The 12,699-nt window shown below is 45.8% G+C and overlaps 4 protein-coding genes across 4 annotated transcripts; 3 read left to right on the forward strand and 1 right to left on the reverse strand.

The window, feature by feature from the left end:
• Nucleotides 1-1,937: 1,937 nt before the first annotated feature.
• H6S33_001796 (uncharacterized protein) lies at nt 1,938-2,234 on the forward strand (the record flags this gene model as incomplete). Its single annotated transcript, XM_044833163.1, has 1 exon — nt 1,938-2,234. The coding sequence occupies one exon, from the start codon at nt 1,938-1,940 to the stop codon at nt 2,232-2,234; it is 297 nt and encodes a 98-aa protein (XP_044693857.1).
• Nucleotides 2,235-8,629: 6,395 nt separating this feature from the next.
• H6S33_001797 (uncharacterized protein) lies at nt 8,630-9,299 on the forward strand (the record flags this gene model as incomplete). The annotated part of the gene is made up of 4 exons (XM_044833164.1): nt 8,630-8,632; nt 8,718-8,877; nt 8,932-9,072; nt 9,178-9,299. The coding sequence occupies 4 exons, from the start codon at nt 8,630-8,632 to the stop codon at nt 9,297-9,299; spliced, it is 426 nt and encodes a 141-aa protein (XP_044693858.1).
• A 538-nt stretch (nt 9,300-9,837) lies between these two features.
• On the reverse strand, nt 9,838-10,503 carry H6S33_001798 (uncharacterized protein; the record flags this gene model as incomplete). The annotated part of the gene is made up of 5 exons (XM_044833165.1): nt 9,838-9,882; nt 9,956-10,052; nt 10,117-10,225; nt 10,290-10,341; nt 10,432-10,503. 5 exons carry the CDS (start codon nt 10,501-10,503, stop codon nt 9,838-9,840), a joined length of 375 nt encoding a protein of 124 aa, XP_044693859.1.
• A 357-nt stretch (nt 10,504-10,860) lies between these two features.
• On the forward strand, nt 10,861-11,936 carry H6S33_001799 (uncharacterized protein; the record flags this gene model as incomplete). Its single annotated transcript, XM_044833166.1, has 4 exons — nt 10,861-10,863; nt 10,920-10,942; nt 11,012-11,105; nt 11,160-11,936. 4 exons carry the CDS (start codon nt 10,861-10,863, stop codon nt 11,934-11,936), a joined length of 897 nt encoding a protein of 298 aa, XP_044693860.1.
• Between the last annotated feature and the right edge of the window lie 763 nt (nt 11,937-12,699).

Raw genomic sequence — 12,699 nt, forward strand, 5'->3', positions numbered from 1 at the left:
TCAATTGGAGTGGAATTGGAGTGTGGGTATGGTACTGTAGTTAGTTGGAGTGCTTGGGTGTCAATTGGAACGTAGATAGATAGCTAAAGCTATTGTGTCGTGGTGAAGCTTCAATAGCTGTAGCTGTAGCTGTGGTGGTTAGCTTATTTTATATCGCATCTCGCTGTAGCTCTTCACCGCATAATCCGGGGTATTCAACTACTGTGCAACTGTGGGGAGCACAAGCCGAGGCTAAGTGCGCCGCCGAGGCAACAACGTGGGGTGGGTGGGTTAGGGGTGGGATAAAGAAATGATCAGGGTGCGGGTAAATGGTGAAGGGCCGGTTTGGGTTTGCTTGTGAGGAAAGAGGGCCGGGCAGGGGCATACCTACAGATTGTAATGGTTGCTGGATATTGGTTGGTTGATAATTCATTGATTACTTTCATGGGTGCTGCACAGTTAGTTATGGCTTGTTCGGTGTTTTGCGTTTTTGATACTGAGTATTGAGGCGGGTGGGGGGTTTTGGCTACATATGCTCTGTTTGTAAATATTTAGTTAGCTGATTGCAATTGTAACTAAATCACAAATACGATCTCTACCAGTGATAACTAGCAAAACCAAACCTATAAAAGCCCCCACCCCCCTCCCCCAGAGCATCTCCCACATAAAACACCATCACCTATACCATACCGTACCCACCCCGTATTACCAACCCTCCAGCTCTCTCTATATATATACTCCCACGACTACGCTATACTGCGATAACGAAGCATGTATTACAGCAACGAAGACGGTCCAGTAAACCCAGCCTTCGCTAAAGCTGTTCATATCATTTATATACACCCACCCATAGAGCCCGCCGCTGTTCCCAACATCACATAAACCAAAATATGGAGCACAGCCAAGATTTTCCAAAGTATCCTATCACCAAGCATAAGCCCATACCGAGCGCTAAGAAACGTCCTCTTATCCTGATATGCACCACTTGTATACTAGGCATAAAGGACACAGACGAAAAAGGATATTCCTCCTCGGCGCCCTATTGTATAAAACTGCGTGTATCGAATGCGATTGCGCCGTCGAACTACGAATAGCCATGTTTTCCGGCGTCCACGTACCTCGCAATGATCACTACCAACGTCTAGAGCTAGTGCATATATATAGTGAATGGCACATACATCACTCTTCTCTTTCCCCTTTTCCTCGTAGAAAACACTCATTCAAGCGTCGCCGCGCTAAGGGATGCCAAAGATGATCGACTGTTGGAATCCGTCCCTCCGTCTCTCCGTCTAGTATTTGGTAGTATCGTTGCTCTTTGTGGCAGGGTTCGCACACCCAAGATTTGGTCCCTATCCAGCGTTTAAGCAGCACCACCAGATATATATCAACCATGTGCGCACTTACGGCCACTGCAGCTGGCAGATATCACAAACAGACTACCTCTGCACATCCCCTGCCGCACAAGAGAGAGAACTTCAACTCCGCATCATAGCTCATCACCCGGCCGCTAGCAGACATTACCAACAATGGCTGCGCCTCTGCACTTCCCCCGCCCCACGAAAGACACACTTCGACTCCGCATCATAGCTCATCACCCGGCCGCTAGCAGACATCACAAACAATGGCCTCTGCACATACGTCCCCGCCGCACAAAAGGAAGCCCTCACTCCGCATCATAGCGCATCACCCGTCAATCGCTGCCAGACCCAACCACGGGAAATAATCCGGCTGCACTTCAACAATGGGGAATGTGAAGACTCGGCCCTAGACGTTACTATTACTGTCCGCATCGCAAAAAAAAAAAACCCCCCCCCGAATATGGTTCTGGTGGTTGTAGGTGAAAGAGCTCAACGCGAGCGCTACTAGCTCGATCCCGCAATTCCCAGACTCGGCCTATTATAATGGCTGGCTCCGGGTTGCGGGGAGACGATGATCGAAGTAGTCCTGGTTGATTGGGCATGATGCACGTGCGCGCACTTTATAATTATATATTGTACTTCGACAATCTGGAGGTAATCATCGAGCCGATAGACGAGGCATCCACAGCTGCTACCCCAGCCCCCATTAAGGCCTCCCTCTACTCCTCTAAATATCTTGCGGCAGAGGAAGGAGAGTGGGAGCACCGACAATTGCTTGCTAGCGGTATAATATTATTCGCAATGAGCCCTGGGCCGTACGGCAGGTACGAGACGTACGAACTTCTCTGGTTGGAAATCGATGAAGACGACGAATTCTCAACGAAGGATGCTACCTAACTGACAGCGCCGTGGTAGGTTGTGGGTATTACAAAATCGCTCTTGTAAGCTTCTATAGGATGATATGATTTAAGTTTGCATCATGAGTGTTTTTGGTGATTGTGAGCGTATGATTAATGCCTTGGGCTTTGGGGGAGCGTAGCACCCTTTTCAATGGCTGTGAATGACAGTTATGCTATGTGGGATCGGCCGGTCTCATCGCGGACCATTCAACTCCTTGAGACACCGGCCGGTCTCGTGGATTATTAATTAAGATAAATCGTTATGTGGTTTGGCGGCCGCGGGGGGGGGGGGGGGGGGGGGTCCTTCCTTCCTTTAATATCCTACATATATGCTTGGTCGATATCATCATTCTAGATCTTTCTCTAGTGGAGAGGAAGAGTTATACCATGGATTATTTAAGTACCTTTGCGTCATGGATTATCATCTTATTGTGTTTTTATTGTCCCCTATATAGTCATACTCATTTTAGAAGTCGTATATGCGGGAACAGGGTTCCGAACAATAAAAGTTGTTTATTTCCTTTTATTTTTATCATTTTCTTTGTCCCATTCGGGAAATTTAAATTCTTTATTCATTTGATTTTTTCCTCATTCCTTTTTCTTCCCTTTTTCTTAGTCATTTTAATTCTCTTTCATGTACGTAGTGTTAATTTCATTGAATTTTCGGGAATTTTCACAAAAGGCTGGTCGATATATTTCACTTTCTAGAACTGTCTACTATTTTGATAGAAAAGTTTCACGGCTATGAATAGAGAGCCAAAGTGGAAATAAAATAAAAATTATCCGCTATAATAACTAAAAGTGCCTTGTCAGTACATCCCTTTTACGCACCCACCTTGACATGAGTATATCGTGTGTATCTTATGGATTATTCTTATTCTGCACTGCTAGAACAGGGTTCGGAATGATAAAAAGCTGGCTCATCAGTGAGTAGCCGTGAAGATTTTCCTTTTTCATTGACGAATTTCCCGTTACTTTTCTTCAGAATATTTCTGGCCGCCGGCGCGGCGCGGGGCGGTCTTCTTTTCTGGCCTGTATACATATCTGTTGGCGGGGGGCGTACATAGAACAGACATAGGCTGGCATTCGCGGCGCATCGATACGTTGGCCCTTTTTTTTATATGAATCCCCGGCGCCCACTACACAGGTGTGCGGGGATGGATTAGAGAACTTCCTATTTTAACTATATATAGAACTGAGGAGGTAAAAGAGAAAGGAAAAAAAATTGTTTGTATAGTGGATCTAAGCGGGATTCGAACCCGGTATCCGCTGTCGCCATAAGTTTCCTAAACCGGAGGCATATACCACTATACAAACAAAACTTGGTTGGAGGAACTGCTTGCTGGGGAAGATGGTAAACGTAGCACACGTATACGTATGTAGTCTCGTACCCATCCCGTACCGTACTTGCAGCAAGCTAGCTGCCCACCAGTCCCAATAAGCCGTCCGTCGGTCTTTCTTTCTGGCGTATATACAATGTATCTGTTGGCGGGGGGCGTACATACATGTACAATGTACATAGACAGAACAGACATATTTACAATACCAAGATTGGGGTGTGGGATGGTACGGCAGTGCTACGGTAGCACTGCCGTGATGGGGTATTCTCAGGACAGCGGCATTATTTCAGAATTTCGAGGAATATATTTTTTATAAAATACCGTTTATTCTTTGTTGTCTTTCTTTATTTCACTAGTAAAACTCTTTAACTCACTTTATTTCACTTTCTAGAACTCTTTCTAGTAATCTGTAGTTTCACTATAGAGATGAAGCCATAGAGTACTGCAGCTACAGTCATTTATTTATTTTTCGTTACTATAAATAAATATCCATACCCGATAGAAAAATATATCATGGACTTTCACACATATTAACACCCCTTTTGATCATAAAGACCCTAATTTGGCATGCACGGCCGCGTCTTTATCTTGCATGATCATTATTTCTTTGGTTTCTTAGAAGGCATGTATAATTTTGCACTCTTGTGTCCTGCTTATTCTCATTCTGTGACACGGTGTTCGTCCACCCCAATTGACAGCACTAACCTATCACTTGCTGGAACATGCTGTCGGCAGGCGGATAAAATGACCCATCAGTACTTGCCCGTCTTCCTTTTACGGATAGCCACTTTCCTTTTCAGGACAATAGCTTCTTTTATTCACTTTATTTTCATTGTATTTTCCCGCTTTCTGATTCACCATGGTTTCACTATGGAGAAAATATCATATATAGTGAAGCCATAGATTGCTTGTTAGATTTCCTAGCTATAAATATTAGGCCATGATCGATAGGTTAATGGATAATTGATTTTCTGAAATACTTGTCTTGAGACACTAAGTTCGCCTTTCCTAATTGACAGTACTAACCTGTCATAATTTGTCTATTTGAATGTTTTTATATGTACCACTCATGATCATCAGTCCCAAAGGAGTGTATATTGATTCACATTCCAGAAAGGTGTTTATAATTATCGGTGTTCCCGGCTAGTATATACACTCTTAGACGCCTCTTCGGACGGTTAATACGGCTATTTGCGTATCTTCGAGACTTATTTCTGCTTTAGAAGTTATTGCAAGCAGATGTTGCTGGTCCGAGACTTCTGGTGACCGGAACTCCTTGCTTTATCATCCAATCACAAAATATCACTCGATCGAACCACCTCTCTACATTGGCCATTTTTTTTTTTTTTTTTTAATTCATTAATTTGCATTGGCCATTTTCTATATAGATAATACAGTCGAATCGAACCCTAGAGATATAGACATCGTAGATTCAGATCAATATATTCTTAAAGTGCAGAGACCGTGATAGGGAGGTCAACGACACCTTTTATAGTTCGAGAATTAGAGGATAATCATGGCCTTCAGAACTTGATTGGTGATTGAGTATTTCCTAATCATATTTGCTACAATTTAATCTCGCGCTGGATTCTCGACCTTTTCTTTTATTTAGTTTTGGTTCCTAGTATCCGAACACTGTCTTTTCTTTATTGCATCTTCTGAATTCCCAGCATAGAACCCGTGCTAGATCTAGAGGGTGTATAAGACCTCATGTAACCATTGTTTTGTGAACCCTAGCCTGACTCTTTCTTGCTGGTGGGTGTGCACCGTCGCTGGGTTTGTTATCTCTGAGATGCATTTATGTCGGTCGTTGAGTTGGTGCCGCAGGTAACCATCAACGGTTCCCCGAAATCCATTTTGTCTTTAGCCCCGGGGGCATGTATGTTTGAAGCCGTGACTCAGACGTAGACTTAAAGTGAGTTAACCCCAGGAATTTTTCCCCCGGAAACAGGACAGAGCAACACTTCATCGTCTTTCCGAAAGCTTTATCTGATGATACACTTATGACGGGTGGTTGTCTTTATCGAACAGAGTTCGAGTTCGATGGCAAATTCTCTGTGTTCGTGCACGTGTAAATCAGTAGGAGTGAAGGAAGACTAGCTCCCTAGCCCTTGCAATACATACATCTAGTTGATTGAGAGATCCCTGAATATGTAGCCAATATTCCTGACTGGAGCAGCGTATCTTAGGCCCGAATAATCATAGGTCATCACTCGCCTATGAAAAGTGAGCAAATTTAGCTTTTTTATAGCGCATGTCCAGGATCTAGGGATTATTGAAGCCATTATTGAAGCTACCTGTGCCTAGTGAACACTTCAAACCGTACTTGAGGTCATCCCCAGCATATGTGGGCATGGGCATGCATTGCCTACATCGCCTCACCTCACTGGTACCCATAGAGACATCAACTACGCCCCCCCCCCCCCCCACTTCCACGACTGTGTACCAAGCGACGAAAGCCGCAAGGTCTGGTCTGGGTCCCAAATTGACACTGGACCCAGACCAGACTATCGGTACCCACAGCAGCCCAACAAGCCCGCGGCCGACCCTTTTGTCGTGTTGCCCTCCGGGGGCTTTTTTCTTCTCTTTTTTTCGAGCCATCTCCAGGGCCACGAAACGAATGGGGAATGGTGGCATCTGTGAGTTTCCCAGTGAATTCGATTGAGATAAAATAAGCTAATCATAATTAGAAGATAAACGACGAATTACGCCCGCCTTTTCCTCCCTCTCCAGCTGTCCTTCGACCCCACCCTGTCCTCGAAGATGAAGCCACCGCCTCTCCCGCTCTCGCCACTCCCTCGCCGCTCCCTCGCCGCACCTTCTCTCGCATCCCACGGCTTTTCCGTGGTCCCCGGGGGGCGTCGGCCGCCCCCCAACAGCTAGAAAGGTTCCGTTGAGAGAACGAATACCCTCAACGGAACCTTTTTCTTTCAACTTGTTTTACCCCTGCCTCTGTGTGTGGCTGGCCGGCGCCTGGAGTCGAAGAAAAGAGGGACTTAGTCCCTCTTTTCTTTCGACTTGTTTTATCCTTCTGTGTGCGTGCGTGGTTGGCGGGGAGGACTGGGAAAGGGGGGGTATCGTCCCCCCCTTTTCTTTCGACTTGTTTTACCTGTGTCCCCGCTTCCTGGGGGCAAGGTAAATATAGATGCGGAGGCCTTTTAGGAGGAGGAGGAGGAGGAGGAGGAGGAGTGGAAGAAAGAAAAAGGGATCTTCGGATCCCTTTTTTTCTTTCGACTTGTTTTATCTGCCTGCGTGCGGGTCGGGGGAAGGGAAAGAAATCTTCTTTCTTTCGGCTTGTTTTAGCCTCCCTTCCTTCCTGCCCCTTATAAAATAAAACCTTTTTTCTATTCGTGTGTTCTTATAAAAAGCCCTTCTTCCTCTCCTTCTTCTCCCTCTCCATCTCCCTCTCCTTCTTTTCCTCGCCTTCTTTTTCCTCTCCTTCTTCCTCCCATTCTTCTTCTTTATAATTAGTTTTGATGGATACGCAATGTTTTAATGTTTAGATCGCCTAAAGGTTTCCTTCTTTAGTGCTTTCTAGCAGATAGAGAATGTATTTTGGAAGTTTTCCCCAACAAAATACCTGAGTTACTTGCTATTGCTTAGACGATCAGTTGACTGAAACGGGAATTGCTAGCCATACATGATAGTTTTTCTCTTAGTGAGCCCTATATCTGCATTGTGCATGAATGAAATACCAACATGAACCCTTATTCGCAGGTTTTTGATATGATTCCTGCCATATCCCTTCGTTCGTCAGAGCAAAAGGGAGACATATTAGGCCCGCGGCGGCGTGGTGATACTCAGCAAATCTAGCTACCTACAGACTGTGGAGACACTAGAAAAGGTATAAGAGGGATCACAAAAGGTGACTTCATAGCAAAAGAGGTTCATGGAGTGAGGGTTAGGTGTACTTCCGAGTAAAAGTTGCCTACTAGCTCCCGGTCGTGAAAACACACGAAGGGATATGGCTGATAATTCTGGGCTAATCAGCTGAGAGATATCATGTGGGTTTCTCCTGTTCTTAGTTAGTCTGACTGCCTCAATGAATAAATATATATATGTACTCAACTGTATGTGCTATGGCCTAGATGGCATAGCCAGCTCGGCCATGGATCACCGATTATCACTCGCCTCGAACGTGCACCGATTTCTTATTCCGGACGACGATAACTTAATGTAGTAGTTTTTGTAGCCACTGGAAATGATTTCCTATGTGAGGGGCACTGTATATGTATTCAATAGATATCTTTATGCGTCCAAAACGAGAATGATCGTTACGGCTAGATCTAAATCACCTTGACTGTACTAAGATGGCAACCGAGGACTTATTTTGCGCTGAACCACTGGCAATAAACTACAAGTCAATGTATGTTTCCCGTTGCCAATCAAAGAAGTGCGTACAAATCTACCAAACTCGAATTACTCTATAACTTTTTATCAGTGCCAGCGTGTAGTGAAATTTGATGATTGTAGAAAGAACACGAGTACAGTTAATTCAAGGGGCTAAAAATGTAAGAGCAGAGTATCGAGACCTCTCATATGTTTGACATGTTGCCTACATGTAATTTCGAATTTTAGATTCGAGAATTAAGCTGGTCGTCTAAATATCAGCAAATTAAATACATATTGTAAATACCTTACTTGTAAATATCTCTATTCAATAAGCTCTTTGTTTATCTCTATAAACCCGTTAGTTAAGATAATAGTAATCCCTTAAAAGGCTTTTTGTCCTGCCCTCTTTCTCACGTCTCATCCTGCTTTCTCATGCCTCATATCCAATCGTGGTTTCGAAACGATAAAAGTTCCTGCATCAAGCACGGCTACACCTTCCCCTTTCCGCGGTAACCAAGCGGCGACGATCACCTCCCACCCCACTAGCGAGCTTTGTCTCAACCGGACAGGGACACACGTTTTCCTCCCCTTCTTGTTTACACAACAACCACCGCTACCAACACCTTCACCCCTCCATCTCACCTCCATCTTCGACTCCATCCCAAGGATAAATCACCGCAACACTTACTTCTAAGTCCTTAATCTATAAACCTCATCAGAAATGGTATATCTCCACCTCCGTCCCCTACACCTCCATAGCAAGCACCCCCTATCCGAACTCACAGCTAACCCAACATTCCCGCATACAGGCAACCACAAACTACAAAGAGGCCTTCGCCCTCTTCGACAAGCGCGGTAATGGCCGTATCCCTCTCACTTCACTCGGTGATCTCCTCCGCGCCTGCGGTCAGAACCCTACCAACGCTGAAGTTGAAGACCTGATCCACAACTCTGCCGCCAAGGGAGACTGTTAGTTCTTCTTCGTGCTTCCCCGTGGAGTATAGGTAGCTGATGAAAATGTAGTGGACTTTGAATCATTTCTTAAGATCCTCAACCGCCCCAACGGCTTCCGTGACCCTGGCGAACCGGATGAGTTTGTGCGTGGGTTCCAGGTGTTTGATAAGGACCTGACGGGTTATATTGGTGTCGGAGAGCTGCGCTATGGTTTGTTTTATTCCATTCCTAAAGCTTAGGGGGAAACCAAACGAAGTAGTTTGGGCGACGGTCGAAATAGAGTGGTAAATGGCTAATATGTATGAATGTGGATAGTTCTTACATCACTTGGAGAGAAGCTTACAAACGAGGAGGTTGATGAGCTGTTGAAGGGAATGGATATACATGGGGACCAAGTCAACTACACGGATTTCGTAAAGATGATTCTTGCGAACTAGGTTAGGCGTGCTACTACACGACAATTTAATGAATAGACGAGCATGAGGAACGGGGAAATAGTAAAAGAGAAGAAGAGGCTTGTTGTCTGGCGGGTACACCTCCCGAAACCCTGGCGGGGGAGGGTGGGTTATGTTCTTTTTTCTCTTTATCTCTTTTTCCTGGTTGGTTGGTTGCTGCAAACAGTACTGGAGTTTTGTTGCTAAAGTAGTTCGAGATATCATTAAGCGGGTACATTTTTCCACATTTACGCTTTTCCTGCTTGACTTTTCTTGTGCTGCTATCGGTTCAAGATGTGAAAAAATGTTATGGTTCATTAACCCGATAACCTCCCACCAACCAAAAAAAAAAAAAAAACACTTATGATATCTTTCTTACTACCTCACCTACTTACAAAACCAATCAATCCACTCCTCTATACAACTCACGATATAGTATAATTGGTATACACGAAAGATTCAAAACGCGACAAAAAAAGGGAAAAAGCCAACGCATTGCATTGATTTTTGTTACCGGCGGTATTAGGATGGTATGGATAGCTTAGTATCCGTCCTTGCCCCACTTGTTGTACTTTTCGTGAAGTGACTACCGCACACCACCACATTAGCATTCGGAGACCTTATTTCCCACACAAACAAAACAGAGTAGAAAGCCATACCTTTGGCAAGTTAACGTTAGGAATGATCACGGAGTGCAAAGCGCTTGGCGCATCCTTGGGAGGGTTGCGGGCGTCACCACCTGGGTGGTACTTGTACCTATTCACCCGCACTAATTAGCACTGACAATCCTTTCATCCGAATCACCAGTGAAAAAACATACTTGAACTGCTCGCGGGCAGTAGTACCATCACCCTCTCCCTGCCATGGCATAGAGTTCTTGGCAACGTTGATGCGACTCTCCTCGGAGGTTGCGGAGGTCGGCTTACGGCCTTTGTAACACAACCCCGTCAGTATATCACGATGCAATAAGACATCTAGAAAGGTGTATGTTACCAAAGTAGAATCCGGCAAGACCGAAAGCGCCAGACATGACCGCCATAAGAATCTACAACCCCAGTCAGCATTGAGTTGTTTCGGGCTCGGTCTCTCTCGGTGTATTAAAGTGGGGGTCGAAAAGCAGTAGTGGGGAACGCACGTAGAGTTCAGGGTCGCGCTTTGCGCCCTTCGCGAGGGCAGACTTTCCAGCTTGGGCGGCAATTCCGGACATTTTGAGTGGAGATTTTTTCGTGGAGGTGAAGGTAGGTGTTTGGATGAATTGTAATGGGTAGGGCGGGTGGATGTGGGTGGGTTTCGACGTCAGGTCATGTTAAAAGTCGTGAGATCCTGATTGCTCCGGGTGGCTGTGCGGGCAGGGTCATTGTGGCTACTGGCGGGAGGATTTGAGCCACAGGCAGGGATGTAGACTAAGGGTTAGGTTGGAGTTGCAGAAAATTCTTGTTGAGCCGCATTGTGGATTCAACCTTCTGGACTCGACTTGACCATCCATCAGCTTGACCACTACTACTGCTACGACACCAGATCAACAGCAAGAACTACAGGGAGGTATCAAAAATAGCTAGCAGTCATGGTGAGTACGCAATTGATTGGAAACTATGTGCATACGTCTAACATTCTCAATTGCAGATCCGAAGAAATGCCCGTGAAAGGTAGATATTTAAGAAAGCAGTATTCTCATGATTCAAGGCTCTAGACTGACAACTCCGATTGATATCTAGGCGCGATTTTATCTATCGCAAGCAACTTGAGCTTCAGGACGCCCAGATCGCTGAAAAGCGCTCTGCCTTGAAAGCCGCCCTTGCCAGTGGAAAGGTTTGTCCCCCCACCTTGAACTCTCGCCCAACCCCACTAACCTCACATTCGCAGCCGCTCTCCAAAGAAATCGCCAATGACGCCAAACTACGCAAAGACTTCAAGTACGACGAATCCCACACTCCCAACCCTGACGATGACGAAGCCGAAAAGCTCGACAACGAATACGCCACCCTTTCGGGCATCGTAGACCCCAAGATCCTCATCACCACCTCGCGCGACCCCTCCAGCCGACTTCTCCAATTCAGCAAAGAGATTCGCCTCCTTCTACCCAACTCGATTCGTCTCAATCGTGGTAACACCATTCTCCCTCTGCTCTGCACCTCATGCCACTCCACTAGTACCAGTGACCTCATCCTCCTCCATGAGCACCGTGGTACCCCTACGTCGCTCACAATCTCGCATTTTCCACACGGGCCGACGGCGCTGTTTTCGCTCCACAATGTAGTGCTGCGCCATGACATTCCCGGGAGCAGTCGCGGGACGGTCAGTGAGAGCTATCCTCACTTGATCTTTGAGGGTTTTTCTACGCCGTTGGGTAAGAGGGTTGTGCAGATCTTGAAGCACTTGTTCCCTCCCAGAGAAGCGGGGCGCATGAAGGAAGGGAGCAGAGTTGTTACATTTGCCCTCACTGAGGGCGACTATATCAGTTTGAGGCATCACGTGTATGTCAAGACTGGATACAACTCTGTGGAGCTCGCTGAGGTCGGACCAAGAATGGAGATGAAGCTGTTTGAGCTCAGGCTGGGAACAGTAGATAACAAGGATGCGGACTACGAGTGGAGATTGGCGAACTACACGCGGACGGCGAGGAAGAGGGATTTGTTGTAAGGAGGGCTTCGATCTACTACTTCTTTTTCGGTCTTGGAGTTTTTTGCAATGGTTTTTTTGTCCTTTTTTCTTTTTCTTTTTCTGTTACCAAGTGAGATGGGACGGGGTGTAATAAAATTGTGGGGATGAACGATTGTCTATATTATATTCATGAGGATTTACTTGGATCTACTTGCTCTGACCACGGAATACTGTGCACATAGTGATTCAAATGAAACGATGTTAGTGAAATCTAGAACATATTCCCAAGCTAACCAGTCCGTTCTTTGGTCCAGCTTGTATTGACAAGATACAAGTCCGGTACTGACAAAGGACTCACCAACCCACGGATTTATCTGGCCCCTGCGGTTGGCAAGCACCAAGTAAGTTTTGGGGAGTAAAACCATCGTGTTCTCTGGACACGTGGGATCTTCGTTGGGAGCTGAGTAGCTGCCTGTGTAGCTCCTTGCCTCTCGCGCTCTCCGCAAGAGAAGACGTCTTTATAATGCAATTAACTTCAATCCCCGTCAGAGAGGTCGAGCTCAACATAATCCGAACCCTCCAGATCTTAGCCTGCTCCATACTCTACCAAGTAAGCTACTCAAATCACTAAACTCCAAGTCCTACTGCTAGTAGCGAATCACAAGTGATCATTCACATGTTTTGAAGACGAATCGATCTCAGGCCCTAGCCTTGTCAAAAGCGCTACTTATCCAGCTTAAATCACATGCACAAGAATTTGTTAGTAGAACCTATAAATACTTTTGGCTCCCACAGAAAAGGG

Source organism: Morchella sextelata (assembly GCF_020137385.1).
Source record: "Morchella sextelata strain SCLS chromosome Unknown scls_11, whole genome shotgun sequence".
Lineage (NCBI taxonomy): Eukaryota > Fungi > Ascomycota > Pezizomycetes > Pezizales > Morchellaceae > Morchella > Morchella sextelata.